Genomic DNA, 18,092 nt, shown 5'->3' with positions numbered 1-18,092 from the left:
CCCCCCTGCTGATTTGGGCCCTTTGGCATCGTATGTGAAGCCTTTAGTGACAAACTTAGGTTGTATTATGGACAGTGATTTTAAATTGGACCGGCAAATTGGGGCAACAGTAAAGTCCAGCTTTTTTCACCTCAGGCAGCTGGCAAAGGTGAGGCCTTTTCTCTCACAAAAGCACTTTGAAACAGTAATCCATGCCTTTGTTACATCTCGGCTGGATTACTGTAACGCTCTTTATCTTGGAGTCAGCCAGTCGTCCCTCTCACGTCTCCAGTTGGTCCAGAACGCTGCTGCTCCCCTCTTAACTGGAGCACGTAAGAGGGAGCACATTACTCCCATTTTGGCCTCCCTTCACTGGCTGCCTGTGCATTTTAGAGTCCATTTTAAGATTCTTTTATTTGTTTTTAAATCTTTAAATGGTCTTGCCCCGCCTTACCTCTCTGAGCTTCTCCATCCTTACACTCCTGCTCGGTGCCTCAGGTCAGCTGACCAGCTGCTCCTGGAGGTACCGAGGTCTAAACGGAAGCTCAGAGGGGAAAGAGCTTTCTCCATTGCCGGTCCCAAACTTTGGAACGCCCTCCCGCTTCATATTAGACAGGCCCCCTCACTGTCCATTTTTAAAACTCATCTTAAAACACATTTTTATTCTTCTGCGTTCAACTCAGCATGAGACTCTGCTCTTGTTTTAGTGTTTTATTGTTTAAACATTTTTATTGTTTTATAGTTTTATTGTTTTTTTGTTTTTTTTTATTATTTAAACATTGTTACTGTTTTATAGTTTTATTGTTTTTATTTTGTCTCCTATGTTTTATGTGCCATGTTTTATTTATTGTACTGTTAAGCACTTTGTACCAGCTTTAGCTGCCTAAAGCGCTCTATAAATAAAGTTGAGTTGAGTTGAGTTACACAAACCACATTTTTGAATTCTAAATGACAAATTTCTCGCCGAATGATCTGCATTCCGAGACACAGACAAATGTTTATTTCAGGTTTATATTTGTTTTCTCTGCCTCTATGTTCCGGCGAAATTCATTCTGGGATGCATGGGACTGGGATACGGAGCGAGAACACTTCAGGGTATGAGAACTTTACTCGCTGTTCGCATACTTGAACTTGAACTTAGACTGAGACTGATGACGTTTCACAAGTACGGGAGTATGCAAGTGCGGACAAGTACGGATATTGAAAAATTGCCAATGCTAGCTCCAATGTTCAAGAAGAATCATCTTTCCAGGCATTCTACTTCAGACCAAAGCAATGGATCAGACTAGATCAGCGTAATCCCTGCCCACTGACTATGATGGGCGAGTTTGATAGATAAAATAAATTCATGATGCACTGCAACACAGGACCATGAAATAATTAATTAAATAGTGACATAATTATATATGTTTTGTTTTTTTTACATACAATTAATTAGTATTTTAATGAATAAAATAAATGACACATTATTAAATGTGTCATTTATTGCATTTTTACATAAAATATTTACAAAATTGGAATTAAATACATTTAATTCCAATTTTAATTAATTAATGACACATTTAAGTAATTAATGACACATTTAAGTTATTATTTAATGGTGTTTAATTTCGGCACTTTCAGTCCTCCATAGCGGGAGAACCATGGATGTATTTTGATACTAGATAGAGCTCCGTGATCCAAGCGAGATTTCATTGGCATGTGTGTGGCAGTGGGGCGTGGTTAAGGCAGCGGCTGCTGGAGGAGAGGGATCTATGAGACGGAGGAGGGACTCAGGGGAGTGGCACACACACACACACACACACACACACACACACACACACACACACACACACACAGAGAGAGAGAGAAAGAAGCGCAGCGCTGAAGCCAGGAGGAACAGGTTCAACAACACAAAGCAAACAAAGCAATAGTTCCACCGTCACTCTGACGACTGAGGGCGAACTTCCGCTGGTCCTCCTGTTGGATGCTGACTCGGCCGCGGCGCGTTCCGCGGTCGAGTCAGCATGTGAAGCGGCTTCGGGAGCTGAATCAGAACAGGCTGCCGGAGCCGGTCAGAGTAATTCAGTTACTGAATGACAGTGTCTCATGTGAGCAGGGAGGACAGTAGACGAGACATAAACAGATAGACAAAAAAAAAGAATGGGGGGAGGAAGAAGGAGAGGAGGTGATAATGGAGGAGGAGTGTGTTCATGAGAACAAAGATGTGCCTCAGAAAGGAAATCAGAGAAAAAATAAAGAACTCAGTGGAAGTCAACCTAATTAAATAGCTAAAATGAGGATGTTGAGGAAAATGATGATGATGGTGATGATGATGATGGTGATGATGATGGTGATGGTGATGATGATGGTGATGGTGATGATGATGTTGAGTGGCCAGTGTCACAGGAGAACAAACTTACAGCTTATTCTGAGGGTAGAATAAATAAGTTCCATTACATACATACATACACATGTTGTATGCAGTGTGGGAAGTGGGAAAATGTGCCAATACTCCCCCTATCCATATGCGGCATGTACTGTATGTCTGACAGTATTACTAAATCATCAAACCCTAAATTGTGACAATATCAGTAAATACAAGATAACAAAATATATTAGTCTATTTATCATAAATATATATAAAATATATATTAAAACTTGAGACACTAGAAACTAGACATGTGGGTGAACGTCACATAGTGTGAGAAGTGGTACTCAAAATAGAGAATTAAGAAATAACAGCAGCGCTGGTGGTGCCCTGAGACTTTTGCAGTATTGTACTGTGTATTTAGAGAACGCAGCAGAATACAATATTTATTTATATAAGAGAATAAAAGAGCAAACTTTAGCTCCTACCACCACCAGTGATGAAACAAATTTCAACTGCCTAAGGTATTTGCTTTGTATGAATGAGGCCAAACTGTCTAATCTCACCTTGCTGTTTGTGGAGCAGGACATTGACAATTGACACACCTGGACACTTTGCCTGTCACTGTTCATCACTGGTGGTGGTCCTGGAAGACAGCTGTTTCTCTGCCTGTGGATTTGAAATGTACATATCAGGGGGCCTCTCATAAATTCCCCTCCTCCTCTGTGGTGAGAGTCAAGATACACATTTGTGTATATGTCAATGACACAGGTGACCACCTGGCTACTTTGCCTCATTGCGTGTGTGTTTTCCAGGTATTATGTTGTGGGAACCTAAAGTGTGTATGTGCGCGTGCTTGTATTTGTTATTGTATTTGTTTGTTCTTTTTCGCTACCTCTGTTACCTCTGACCTTTTCTGGCATATACACAGACCTTTCTGTGACCAGTAGTCATTATGATGACCAAAACCTGTTTGGGGTTAACGCTAGGGTTAACACTTTGTATAGGCTGTTCAAATGAATGGAAATCAATGCAGTTTCCTAAGAAGTGTGTGTGTGTGCATGCACGTGTGTTTGGCTTGAGTGGCAGACTAATCCAGATAATCTTTGTTGGAGGATTTAAGCAGTGTCTCAGAATGAGAGGAAGTCTTCTATCAGCATCAACGTGTGTTCCTGCTATAAAGCTGCAATAACACCTTTAATGGTAATGTATGCTTTACTGTCTCCTTATGTGTTACATGTGTGAGGAACCGTACAGTCCCATGTCAGAAGATTACATGCTGTAGCTGTCTACATGCTACATTAGCACCAACTGTGACCTCAGCTGAGAGCTAGCTGCGGCTTCATTCTTTAACAGGTTAAAAGAGAAGCAAGGGAGTTACAAACTAGGTTGGTTTCAGTGCCATGGTTTAGATTGACTGTGGAGTTTGAAAATTACCATGGCAACAGGTGTTGACAATTGGTTGTGGTTATTTGCACAATATAAAGAATAGGAATAAAGACTTGGGTTATATTGCATATAGACCTACATATAGACTTACAATACATGAAGATAATTTAACTACTTCTTGTAAATAAAGTCTACCAGAAGTCATGATTGTATGCTTCTTAATAGTGCTGTCAAACGTTAAAGCGTTAACAGCGCTTAACGGCGTCAACGTTAACGCATGACGCGTTTCCATGACGACTAACCGGAAAAAGATGAGTGTGACGTCATGTTTACGTGACTCCGGATTGTTAAAATGAGTCTGTAAAGTAATGCTAAACCTTAAAAACAGAGGCACAAATACACAGTACACAGGGACGCTGGTTATCTGTAGCGTTGCTCTTTACGTTTAATAAACAGACCGCTCCAGTTCGACTGTAGGCACGCTAATGGTGCTAAAAGGAGCTAATGCAGCTAGCGGAGCTAACTGGTAAACGGTGCCTGGACTCCGGTGTCACGGCACGTAAACATCACACGCGTCTTTTTCCGGTCAGTCGTCATGGAACCGTGTCATGCGTTAACGTGTGTTAATGTGCGTTAACCTATTGCACAGCACTACTTGTTAATAATATATACTCATAAAGTGTTTGGAAATGTTTTAGTTGCACAAATATCATTGTTTGAAATGTACACTTGCAATTATGTGGGGAATAAGTTAGTTGGTTTTCTCAGTTCAAACAATGGTTTTGGAAGTGAAACATTCCACAGACCCAAATATTGATGTTTGTGCTGGCATTATATGGCAACTTAAATCGTAATATATGTTTTTACATGGTTGGTTTGACAAAAAAGGTAAAAACAAATACTCACATTTGTTGACACCGAAAATATTTGATGTGGTAGGCCTTCTGAAAAAGTCACATCAAAGCACAGGAATCCTGTACAACTGGCCTTGCAGCTAATGTTGTAGCTCAGAACCTCTTTCTCATTCTTGTTGCTTGTTCTATCACAGATGCCTTCCTTGAAGAGCTCCAATGATTGGACTTTATCAGAGCTACTTGGGCAGAGGAGGTTGTTAGGACTTGGAGCTGTGATGATTTGGCTTGTCCTCTTCCATCTCCTTGTGAATGTTTGGCTTCTCTGCATCTTCACCAGTTTCTTAGTGGTCCTCGGGGGTTGGTTTGGGTCTCGGGCTGTACTGAATGCAAACAGTCTTTTCCACCTGGAACATTTTTTGCCTCTTGGAACAATAAATCCACCACTGTTTTTACCTGAACATGAGTGGAGGTTGAACCATGAGATCCACAGCTGTGTCCACAAAGCAGTGCGGGACTTTGTTTCTTCATGGTATCGTACTCTGCTGCCAGAGGTGGAAGGGGAGTTTGAATGTGCGGTACGTAATACGATGTTAGACTCAGTGATGGAGCTGAAGGTGCGTGCACGGTGTGTGGACAGAAAAGCTCTGGTACAACAACTGCTTGAACTCTATGGCTCTCACCTCCAGAGCTACATGACTGCAAGACAGGTGCAGTCATCACAGAGGGAGGCCATTAGCCTCTGGCAGATCTACAGTGAAGTAGATGCTCCTCACCCAGCTATGATCAGTGAAGCTGCTGAGCTCAGCTACTCAAGAGCCCTTGTTAACCTTGTCTTACACGTGCTTGTCCCATACCCTCAGATGGAAACCAGGACTGGAGGTTATATGGTAACAGAACTCATCACCTGTAATGTGTTGTTACCACTCATCAAAAGGGTGTCTGATCCTGACTGGTTGAACAAAACCATTGTAGACATATTCACGAAGTCCAAAGAGCCACAGGAAATGGATGAACTCCCAACAGCTAAACTGTACAGATGTCAGGACCAGCAGGAATCCTGGACCACCTGCATGTCTCCGTCTTCTTCTGAGCAAGTAGGCCTCACCACCAAAAGCTTGTCTGACCTTGATGACCAGCAGAGACATAGCACAATCTGGGACAGGGGCTCCTTGCAGTGCAGCTCAGCTGGCCTAACATCTATGGAAAGTTGCCATGCAGGTGTACTCACACCAGGCAAAATGAATTGTGGTTCACTAACATCTGGTCATCACACTCAGTTATCTGAGTCCAAAAAGAGTTCATTGGAGTCATTGTTTCAGTCTGACTCAGAAGATGACCTGACTGCAGGATTTTGTGACTGTGGTCATCCAAAAAACTTCTGTCACTTGGACAAATTAAATGAGGTTGAAGCCCTCTGCTGCTCGAGTCCTCTGAAAAATCTTGGGCTGAAGGTGTTCATATCTGAAGAATCCCAGTGGCCTGCAGGTATGGCCCAAGATAAATCCCCATCGTGTTCTCCAGGAAGAGTTTGTCCAACCTCGTACAACTCATACACTCCCAACATCCAAACTTCACCTGTGCATATCCAGAATGTACATATTTCAGGTTCTGTCACTGCAAAGGAGCAACGTGGCAGTGGCACATATCCTTATACTCTCTACACTGTCAAGGTAACACCACCACACACTGGCTTAATGGGACAGTTAAATAAAACAATGATAGTTCAGGTTTTTTTTGTTGTTTTTTTTAATTGCATGATCTACAAACACATAGTGCTGACACCTTCTGCACCATTTTGACCAACGTGAGACATGGACACATCCTGAGTGAATTCATAGTTGCCAACAGGGACCCTGGAAAACCAGATTTTAGCCACTTAACAAAAGGATCATCTCAAATAAGATCATCTTAACTCTATATTCCCTGCTTTATGTCACTGTTAGACATTATTTATTAGACATCTACTGCTGCCTCCATCATTAGATTTAGAAATGTGACACAAACTTTCCAAATAAGGCAGCTGTAGACCAGCAGATCCTGTGTCCCATCTAGCTAAAAACACCAATGTTTTTTTTTTGGTGGTTTACAGTATTGAGTTTCCTGTTGTAAAGGCTAACGGCAAGTGAGGGACAAAGATGAGCCATTTCTTCACAAATTTACTTTACACGCTGATGCAAATACAATAAAACATAACAAAGAGACTGTGCAGTAATATGATCAAAAAAGCAGCTGTATGTATGATGTATGTATCATGTGTAGTTGCTATGTATCAGCACCTTATACAGCCAAAAACCTGAACAATCACTAAAATATATGCCAGATATTTGATAATGATTTGTTGATAATCACACATCCCCCTCCATTCTTTCTTATACAGTTTGAGACAGTGTCTGAAGCAGAATATTGCACAACTCTGAAGCCTGCAGCCTGTCACTCTGTCAGCCGCAGATACAACGAGTTCCTCAACTTACAAACACGTTTAGAGGAGAGGCATGAATTAAAAAAATGTATCAAAAGTAAGAACTAATCCTTTCATCATTTAATTTTATCTTGTCATGGAAGATATGTAATTCTATGATTTCCACTTTAGATATCAAAGGCCCCAAAAAATATTTTCCTGAGCTTCCCTTCGGAAATGCAGATAGTGAGAGGGTTGAGGCTCGTAAAAGCCAGCTGGATATGTACCTTAAGGTAGGTACCAAGATCACACACGTTGCATTATTAATAATGATGTAAAGAATAGTACATAATGTACAATAAAGTAATTTTAGTGATTTTCTAGCAATTAAGCAGGATTCCTGAGATAGCCAACAGTGAGGACATGCAGGATTTTCTGGCTGTAAAGAAAGATGTTTCCACCTATTTTGGAAGAAAACCTTTTACCAAGTCAAGAATTGATAAGGTAAGACAACATCTACACAATGAAGCTCTTATGAAGGACATGCAGTGCATTGTGATCATTGTTAGGAGTAACACGTTACAAAAGTAATGTAATTACTGTCATGCATTACCTTTTGCTGTAACAGGGTAATGTAAGGCTTAATGTAAGGCATTTACAAAAATGGTTATATTTTACTCATCATTTTACTAAGATAGTAACCAAAAGAAAGCAAACTGAGGATGAGAATGGAGAAATAAACAAGTAGCAAAAACTTGATAGCCTATCATTGCCTCAACAGATTAGTGCTACTGGGCTACTGATATTATTAACGTCAATCTATCACATCAGTCTGTATCCAGATAAAACATACAAAAACAATATACAATATACAGTGGTCGGCTCTAGCTTTATTGATTTCAAAATGAATACACCTAAAGTTACAGTACCTCGATCACAATATGCAGGGCTGCCAACTTGTGAGAAGTTTGGAGTGAGATATATATGGCTGGCCCAGTCGAGGTTACCACCACAAACCTAACATATTTATCTATAGTATTATTTTATGCATCGCGTATTAATGCTTTATACAATATGCTTTATGTATTGTTAATGCTTAATACTCATAATGCTTTATACAATAAAAATGTATATATATAAAGTAATAACATAGACACCCTGGGAGCAGGTGGATTCAATCCAACGACCTTCCTGACACAAGTCAGCTTACTGAACCACCGGGCTACCACTGTTATTCCCTTGAAAGAGGTGTCAGAAGAAGATTTAACGGTTAAATTAGAAAGAGAATAAAAGACGCAAAAAAAGATGGTGGTGCGTGTCATTACCCGACCTGTACCGGAAACACGATCACTCATTTTGCCATACCACATCACCTCCTACTGGATGTGTAATGAGCTACATTGAGCGCAATAAGATCTGATGAGAATGCCAAATCCATATTTCCAGTTATTTTGGGGAAAATAATGTGAACAAAAGTAGTATAATGCCTTACAATTCAAAGACAGTAATATTATAATGTAACAAATTATTCTGAAATGACTGTAACAAGTAATAAATAATGCATTACTTTTTTGAAGTAACTTGCCCAACACTAATTGTGATATTTGAAATTTAACACAATCAAAATGAAACTAATGAGGTGTATATAGAACTAACAGCCTGTTACCTTAACTTACCTTAATTAATAACAGTGAAAACTCATATAAGAATTAGTTTGTTCAAAGGAAACAGAATATGCCTACGTGCGTATATAAACCTCACTGTTTAACAGCTTTGAAAATGTCATATATATTATTTCTGGTATTTGTTATAAATGAGAGATATTACATTTTCTCTTGTCCTCTCCAAATTGATTTACATTAAAGATGATGGAAAATGCTTTAGACACACTGAAGACAGCTTTCCCCTATGCTGAGCCCCTTAGTCCAACAGAGGATCTTGAAGGAGATGCAGATGGGAGATCAATGGAAAACAGAAAGTACAGGTGAGTGTCTCACATCCGTCCAAATATCCCTCTTACCCCTTAAATAAAAGGTCTAAGATAAAATCAATTTGCCTATGAAATAGCCTGATTTACACAGAATTATCCCTTACGTTTATAAACTGACATCAAAGAAATATGTCTTCATCTGTACCCATTATTATATTTAACAGTTCAGGTTAAAGTCTAAGTTCTAAATTGGTTTTACAATTCACTCTGTTTTAAGTCTGAAAGAGAAAGATAGGCAGTAACAAGATTGCCTTTTTGAGCGTGAGAAGAGGAAGAGAACCTTTGACTTTTTAGCTCGTCGTCTACTTAAATATTTGTCCAGAGTGCATGAGCTACACTACAGGCAGCCACCAGGGGGAAAGCCAAATGTATCAGCTTTACTTTAGGGAGTGTGATGTCCCCTTACATTTTTTAATTTGTTTTTGACAATATTTTGGTTGATTATTGCATAATATTAATATGAATGTAAAGCTTGCTTGCTGAGAAAATTATACAGATTCACACATTTCATCGTGTTACTTTTCACACTCATTGAGTGGATGTAGCATTAGAGATAACATGGTATTACAATAATATTACTACCTCCTATACTACAAAGTTTAATAGTGACATCATTGGGTTTTTTTCGACCAGGAAAAGAAGATTTGTTTTCACATCCCAGCTACTCAAAATTAAAGGCGATACATTTGGTTAGCCCCCTGGTCACTGACTGAACAATAGCTTATAAGCTCTGAACATCATTTCAACATCTTTTTCCCTTTCTTAAGTATGTAAGTAAGTAAGTTAAGTATGAAACCAATTTAGATTTGCTTTTAATTAAGCAAATCCATTACATTTTTATGTAATGGGCACAGATGAATACATACAAAACACGCGAGAGTGCTGGTATCCGAAAACGGGAAGTCCAAGAAGTCCGGGAAAAGTTCTATTCTTGGCTCCACAGTGCAGCACAGAGTCCTACACAAACTTCTAACCTCAGATGATTTATCTGTCCAGTGGATACATGTTATATATGACAGCAATGTGCCTGCTAGATTCTGCAAATGATCACTTTTCCAAATGCTAACTGCTGTTAGCTCCCAGTAGCCTCTGTGGCTGAATTTCCTGTCCTTTATTTAGTTTGACTTTTTTTTAAGTTGGACCCAAAGAGATACTACTAAACCAAGCTTTCTGAAAAGGGCTGTTTTGGTTGGGTGACTGAACTGCTCTGGTGCTGAACTGCTCATCCTTATGGTATTTTGACCATGCAAGCATGTCACAGACATGTTCATTAGGACACCAGGGAACTAGGTTAATTTGGAGAAATAGGGTATAACATGTCTCTTTTAATGTTTCTATTCAAACCTTTATGTCCATAGAATATACAGTAGTTTTCTGTAAACATAAACAAATCTTCCTCTGAAACCCTCCCTGATCTGGTGGTTAATTATGTTGGTTTAGCTTCAGGTGTAATGACAGTTTCTTAAGATGTTTCTTCAGGGATGTTAAACTCATGTCTGAGGTTTTTGACATTCCTATATAACAAAAATATAAAGAAACAAGAAAACAGCCATGTAAGAGGAAGAGGGAGATAAATAATGGCTGTTCATACTTGTGTTATCCCTTAAATATTCTCATGACATACCACTGATTATGCTTCTATTATAAGATTATTGTGTCATCACTTCAATATAATACTGTTTATCGCTGGTTGTCCTGGTACTTTATGATTATAATGGAGGGACCTTGTGTTTCTTGTATCAGGAGACTTGTATTCCCAGGCAAAATTCCCCCATCTCTCAACATACTTGACCTGCATCCTAAAGTCACCTATTGCTTTAGTGAAGGCAGCACTGTAAGTTACTGTATTCTATCAATAACCTTTGATTAATAAATGTGTGTTGAAAGTGGACACTGAACACAGCTAACATTTGTTTTGCTCACTGTGGCTCTTCAGGTCCTCAATGGCATGACACTCTCGGGCCTGGAGACCTTCATCAGAGAGCAGGAAAATCTTTTATCTTGTCAGAAAGAGAACAAGACAACCAAGCAATCTGAACAATCTGACAAGGACAAGACTTTAGGGAAAACTCATGTGGCAGGTTGGTATTTACCAGTGATGGCAGTAAAGGCGTTCAATCATTATAACGCCGTTAATGTTACTGCCAAAAAATGTGGCGCGTTACTTTAACTATTAACTCACTGAAGCTGTTTTCATCAGAACAACTAGAGTTCTAAACCAAGAGACAAAGTTTTTTTTACTGTTCTTTTGCATTAGACAAGCGCATTAAGTGATGATGATTGGCTGAGGTAGAGAACAATTTTATTATTCTTTTAGCATTTAAAATGTACTTGAAAGTAACGCAAATGTATGTTACTTTCCCTAGTAGCTAGTTACTTTTATAATTTTTAATAATTACTGAAATAATTAGTACCTAACTAATTCAGGTACTTTTTGGGAGAAGTAACTAGTTACTGTAACTAATTACTTTTTACATTTCCAACACTAGTATTTACACATCGGTCAATGTTAGTTTTAACTTTTAGTTAGTTTTAACCGCAGCTCTCTTGATGTGGAGAGCTGCGGCGTCGCCCGGTCTGAGCGTACTGGCCTCTGCTGGGCTGGGGGGCTGGGTGGGCGGGGATACACGGTCTGCTAGTCAGGAAGCTAGCAGCCGGCCCGGGTGGCCAACCTTGCCTGCCCTCCGTACTCCCCCACCAGATCTGGTATATCACTCTCACACACACAACTAGGGTATTGGGGGAGATACAGGAAGACCATTGGGGGGGTTGGGGGGCGGGCCCACCAAGTAGTGGGCCTATCCCCCATCTTCCCCTCCAGGGGTCTCCGCTCTCCCCCAATATTTTATGGCATATTAGACACTAGGGCCTGGGGGTGGGGTGGGGCATATCGACTACCCCGCTGTCAGCAAGCAGCGGGGTGTTGTCACCTCATCCTCCCCCCCACATTTTTAATGCATACTAGATACCAACATCCGCCATACACACATCCCACAGCACACATACATACACACCACACCACATCCTGGTGGGGGGGGGTGGGGGATGGGTGGGGGGGGCCTCCCGGGTACCTGTGTCCCGCCCGCCTCCCGGCTGGGCTGGGGTCGGTGGTTTGGGCTGGGGGGCGGTTGTGGGGCTCCGGGGCGCTGGCGGCTGCGGCGGGTAGTTGGGTCGGCTGTCGGTCTGTCGGGGGGAGCCCCGGGGGACCTGGCCGTGGCTCTCCATGACTCCTGGGAAGGGTGATGGTGGGCGGCGGGCTGGTCGCTCGGCGGGGGCTGACTTTGGGCGCCCTGCCCTGGGTGGACGGTGGGTCCCTGTGCCGGGTGGGCGTGGGGTCCGCTGTGACAGGTCTTACGGCCTCTGACCCATACCTGCGTGAGGGGGCTTGCCCGGGGCGGATCTGGGACCCTGCTGCCTCCTGTTCCTTGGGGGCCCCCGGCTGGGATCCCTACATGAGCCTCTGCCAGCTCCCCTCTGGGGGGGAAGTCATGTGGTTGGCTCCGGGGTAGGCGTCGGGGATAGCTGTGGCGGGCTCCGGCCTGCCTCCTGGGGGGGCGTTCTGGGGGAGGCTCTACTGTCCCTGGTGATGGGCTGGGCTGCCCTGGGGGCCTGGGTGGGTCCCGGGTGTGGGGACCTGGGGCCTCAGGACCTGCCTCGGCGTGTGGTGGGCTGGTCTGTGCTTGTGGTGCCGTCGTCTCCTGCCCCCTCGGGGCGTGCTCTGCGCGTGGGGGGCGCCGGATCTGCGGCGCCCTGCCCTGGTCCTGTGCGGGGTGGACTCGCGGCTGGCCCTGGGTCGGGCGGTGGCGGGTATCTCCGGGCCCGGGGGGCTGGTGGACGCCCCGTGTGCCTGGGTTACCGCCGGTCTCCTTCCGGGGGGCCGGGGGGCGGCGACACGGTTTCACCACCGATTCCCGACCACACCAAGTGACAACCTCCGCACATACATATATATGGATGCGCGAATACACAGACATACAGATACACACACAGACAAACTCTGGTTCATGATAAAACCAATATAAACTGATACAACCGTTATAGACAAGATCACCTTATCTATATGTGGTTGTTAACAAATTCTAATGGTACTGTAATACAAATGCATATCAGTGTTATTAATGTTGTAATGTTGTCATTACTGCCTTAGTGTGTTATGCTACTAATTTCTATCTAGTGTCTCTCTTTCCCTCCCTCTCTCCCTCCCTCCCTCCCTCCCTCCCTCCCCCTCTCTTATCTCTCCCTCTTTCTCCCCATCTCTCTCACACCTCCCTTGTCTGTCTACCCACCCTCACCCCCACCCCCCCTGTCTGGCCCGGTCCTCCCACACAACCTAATAAATAAAAACATAAATAGCAGGACGGGCATTACAGCGCTGTAATCACTCGCCCTGCAAACAGCAAAATCTGTTCAACACCAACAGACATGCAGTCAACCATAGTGCATGCCCAAGGTACTGGACAGGACAGGTAAAAAAAAAAAAAAAAAAAAAAAAAAGTTTTAACTTTTGATGCAGATGCAACATCCAGTAGCACAGCATCACCACATGGGTGCAGCAACAGTTCACTGCTAAAGAACAACCTTAGCACTTGTAGTCCTCTCCACTTTTGATGTGATTTTGCTTGTACCTCATGTCATTAAGGTTTCTGTGTTCCCATCATTGTGATTTATACACAGACACAGCTGTTGCAGATGTTGCTTTAAAGATCGTGTGTGTGCTGATGAAGGACCAGTGGAGTTGGCTGTGCACTGAAAATATTCAGAAGACTATCAGGCTGCTTTTTGGTACCTTCATTGAGAGGTGACTAAAGGGTTGTACAGTAGAAGTCAATGTGCCTAAATCTTTTTAAATGTGAAGTTTAAGGCTTTCTGGGTTTGCTGCTGTAAACATTCTCTGGAATCACCTCTTTGTTTAACTTTGACACAAATGCCTCTGGGAGTCATATAACAGTATAAATGCTGTGCATGCCCCTGCAATCATTTATGATTTATATGATGTGTTTTTTTTCTTAAACGTGTCCTTATAGGATATTTGCTCGTTTATGCATTTGTTCCAGTTTGTTTCCTCTGTAAAATGATTGATAGCAAGTAAAACAGAAGATCTGTTTTGCTAAACTAATGACCTTTTATCTCAGATGGTTGGATGAAGGAGTTGCCCACCTCACTAGTGCCCCCTGCTGGGTTATTTATCTGCAAGTATTGCAGGAAGCTGTGTGGCCAGGAGGCAAGCTACCTGCTCAACCACAGCCTGAGCGAAGTGCTGCAGAAAGAGCAGAAACTAAATGGAAATGTCTTGATTGTCTAATACAGCTGCTCCCAGGTATGAACTAGCTGATAAATCAAAACTGAAGCTGTTTACTTATTTTCTGATTTGCAAGGCTCCTAAAATGATTATCAGTTTGGTTTGTTTCATGATTTGAACTTGAACAGATCTCATTACTGACATGCTGGGAAATGAGAGGTACAGATGGAGCTTGGAGACTATGCTGGAATCGTTACAGGACCATCATATAAACAAGTGAGTCAACCTGAAGTATCTGTTTTAAAGATATATCTTGTGAATCTGTAATTAACCCTGTTTGTGTGATTATGTGCAGGCATCTGATCTATTGCATCTGTGACCTTCTGCTAGAGTTTCTGATCCCAGAGTCATGTGACAAGGGCTTTCAGACATGTCTGCTACAGAGCCTGACTAAAGAAACGGAGAAGGACAACCCTCACTCATAATCAGCATGTGTTAATAGCCTGATGAATGGAAGCATTTGGATGATGAACAATACATATGTATGTGGGTTATGATTCATTTGTAATGGTCTAAAATTGCTAGATTCAGAATAGCAGCAGTCATTACTTGATTGGTTGGCCCTAAATTTCAACATTTGACATATGTCAGTCAAGCTGCTTCACCTTCCAACAGGAATTTACAACAAACCTCCATATCTGGTGAATAACTGAGACATAGAGATGACATACATTTCTGAACACATAAGTAGGAAAATGGGGTGAATGACACATTGGCTCACAGTTATTACATTAATACAAGGACACAAGTCACCATTCACATAGTAACATATCAAATGCTGTTGGGATGTTCAGTTGGCAGTTGTACTGCATATATTGTGAGATTTGGTTCCTGCTTAAGTTTTTACTCCAGTCAGCTGATGTTTCTGAGGTATAAATGTATTTACTTTTTAATTTGAGCAATACTTTTCACAATAAAACTGAATTCTTTGGTTTATAAAACTGTAGCACTCTAAAGCTGACGATATGTTGTCTTGCTTTTAACTCACTGTGGCAACTAATGTAGATGAATAAATTGCAGCCATTAGACCATTACAGTAACCTCTCGAGTGTGCGAGTGTGATAGATGTATGTTCAAGGTATGACAGATGTGAGATAGGAAAACTGCTGCATATGCAAATATTGTTAAAAACATGTATTTGATGCATCTGTATATCATCTGCCTTATCTTCCATGTTCACTTCAAATTTACTTCACAAAATCTCAGAACAGGCTGATAATGCTGAGCACCTGCTTGCTCTCTCATTGTGATTCATGCATTTTCAAATGTAAAAACAGAAAAATAGTAAAGCACATAATATTTTCTTGATTATTTAGATGTGAAAATATATATAATTATTTACTTACATTTTTGAACAGGTTGAATGTTATGTTATGTACTTTCTGACTTTTCAGAGAAGCCCAGGGAGTCGGCTCAAATCTGGGGATAAAAAGTTTGATTCAGTTATTATTTGCCAAATAAATAACAAGAACATTTTTGGTTTTTAACAGGTTGTGCACCGTGTATATATAATACTGTAACATTTGTTTATAATATTTTGATAGATAGATAGACAGATAGCTAGATAACACTGTAACACCTCCATCTATCCATTTTCATATTTAGATACTAGAAAAACCTATTTATAATATTTAATTGTCAGTTTGAAACAATTAAAAGGTTCAAGATTGTGGTCACTGTCAATAATATCACCTAACAAACCTGGAACCAGTTGATATAAAACAAAAATATATTACATCCGTAGTTGTAAGGACTACCGTAGAGAATGCATTGGAAAAGTTAAGGACATAGATACCTAAATAGATAAATATTTGTGTTGTCATCGTCATCTTGTGTGGATTCTGTCTCTCAGAACCCTTTTGCTGAATCAAAGGTTCCTTACTTCTGTAGTCATGTTATCTCTCTAAATAACCCTCTTTGTGTCTAGTACTGCTAGCAGCTAGCGAGGTAATAGTAGACTTACACCACCAACGGGGTAAATGTAAATATTTATTAAATACTTTACGCAATTGCTAGTAAATGTGACGTAACCCATTTCAATTTAGGAATTACTAAAACCTGATTTAGTAAACACACTATTACTAAGATTAGTAAACAATTAGTGAGGTGCAACCAGCCCCCGGAGCATTCACACATGAAAAAGAACATTGATGAATTCATTACATTTATTTGCATAGTGACAATACATAACATCCATTATCACATAGTTCCTCATGTGACCTGCAGGAAAGAACAAGCCATAGATGAAAGATGGATGAGAGTAATATTAGCAGTAATTAGTTGGTATATAATATAAAGTAATGTGGCCAACTGCTAAACAACCTGTGATACGGATAAGAAGACACATTCAGGATGCATTGGGTGCGTGCACCAGTGGCATCTGTTGATAAAAAAAAGTGTTGGGGTGGTGTTTTTTATATAAAAAAAGAAAGAGAGAGAGAGATAGAGCGAGAGACTGAGCGTTGCCTCTTACTATGCGAGATGTCATCATTCTTCATAAATTATTATTATTATTATTTAATAAGGGAGCGAGTATCAGTATCAGGTGAGGATCAGTATTGTTTCAAACCAGATTGATGTGCACAAATGTACTGTAAAGAAGTTTGTGTACTTCAATGTCGATAAAGACATGATCCAATAAATATTTTCATAGATTCTTAATTGATTTATTCTTTCAAGCATGATATTAATCTATATATCTATATATAACATTCTATAATTGCAATGCCTTGACTTTAGTGAGGTAAGTACACACAGTCCAAACAAAATTAGGTGAAAAAAACAATGGTGCAGAATTGGCATAATCATTTCTTTCAGTGTTTTTCAGTTTCGGCCAACAATTTATTTTATTTCGGTGCATCCCTTAAAAAGAGACATCTATTAGGTACTGTGTATTAAAATATCAAAGAAGAGGTACAAGTCAGCAACAGCACCTGCTGTGAGTGAAGGATGGCTCTACCAATGATATTGGACATTATGGTTGAGACATCTTTCCAAAATGTATTATTATTAATAATAATAATAATAATAATAATAATAATAATAATAATAATAATAATAATGCATTATATTTGGAAGCGCCTTTCAAGACACTCAAGGTCGCCGAAAATTGGATAGCCTCTTTTCACTGCCAAATCGTATGAAAAAAATGTAACAAAGGTTGCTGTATGAATTAGTTCTCATTCTCATTTCTTGTAATCTTCTGGGTGTCAGATATTACCTGAGCGTAAATGTGTAGCGAATAATTGGGTCATTTGGAATTCATGACAAAGCAACATTTGAACAAATTCTATGCAAATCCAGATCTGTGGACCGATTGTTGTCTATCTACCAAAGATCATCAAGTGGTTTGTATAAGGTCTTATAAAATAAAAAATAAAGTATTACAAGGCAACAATTTAGATTTTGAGAAATTAACTCGTAAATACCACTCAGACACTGTGACACGCCTCATCCCCTACTTTTCAGATCAGCACAACTTTACAGAAAACAACAATGTCATTCGACACGGCACAGTTTAACTGTTTTAACTCACTCAGTTGTAGTCATTTTGTCACAAACTAACAAATCAGGTTTATGCTTTTGCTTCACCTCTTCACAGTAGCTACAGGGAGTTGCATAGTAGCCAAACATCAGCTGCTATACCTTCCCACTCGTGTGTAATTCAACCCAGACCTTGCGGTAGGCTTGTTAGCTGAGAGACTGTTTTTCAGCTTCTCAATTTAACACCTCTTTGCCACTTTGATCACTTAGGATGATGAGCGTAATCCAGAGGGAGAGATTCTACAACAATGCAGGTCGTTCAAGTGCACTCAGAGCGAACCCACGACCCA

At 40.7% G+C, this 18,092-nt stretch overlaps 1 protein-coding gene across 1 annotated transcript; it reads left to right on the top strand.

Annotated features, from left to right (window-relative positions):
• Window positions 1-4,766: 4,766 nt before the first annotated feature.
• snx19a (sorting nexin 19a) lies at window positions 4,767-14,479 on the top strand (the record flags this gene model as incomplete). The annotated part of the gene is made up of 10 exons (XM_083908654.1): window positions 4,767-6,242; window positions 6,950-7,088; window positions 7,163-7,263; window positions 7,355-7,474; window positions 8,836-8,954; window positions 10,704-10,794; window positions 10,897-11,041; window positions 13,635-13,758; window positions 14,093-14,277; window positions 14,388-14,479. The coding sequence occupies 10 exons, from the start codon at window positions 4,767-4,769 to the stop codon at window positions 14,477-14,479; spliced, it is 2,592 nt and encodes an 863-aa protein (XP_083764780.1).
• Between the last annotated feature and the right edge of the window lie 3,613 nt (window positions 14,480-18,092).

Source organism: Microchirus variegatus (assembly GCF_963457635.1).
Source record: "Microchirus variegatus genome assembly, chromosome: 22".
Taxonomy (NCBI): Eukaryota; Metazoa; Chordata; class Actinopteri; order Pleuronectiformes; family Soleidae; genus Microchirus; species Microchirus variegatus.
Note: the sequence above shows the minus strand (reverse complement) of the source record. Positions and strands in the feature narration are given on the sequence as shown.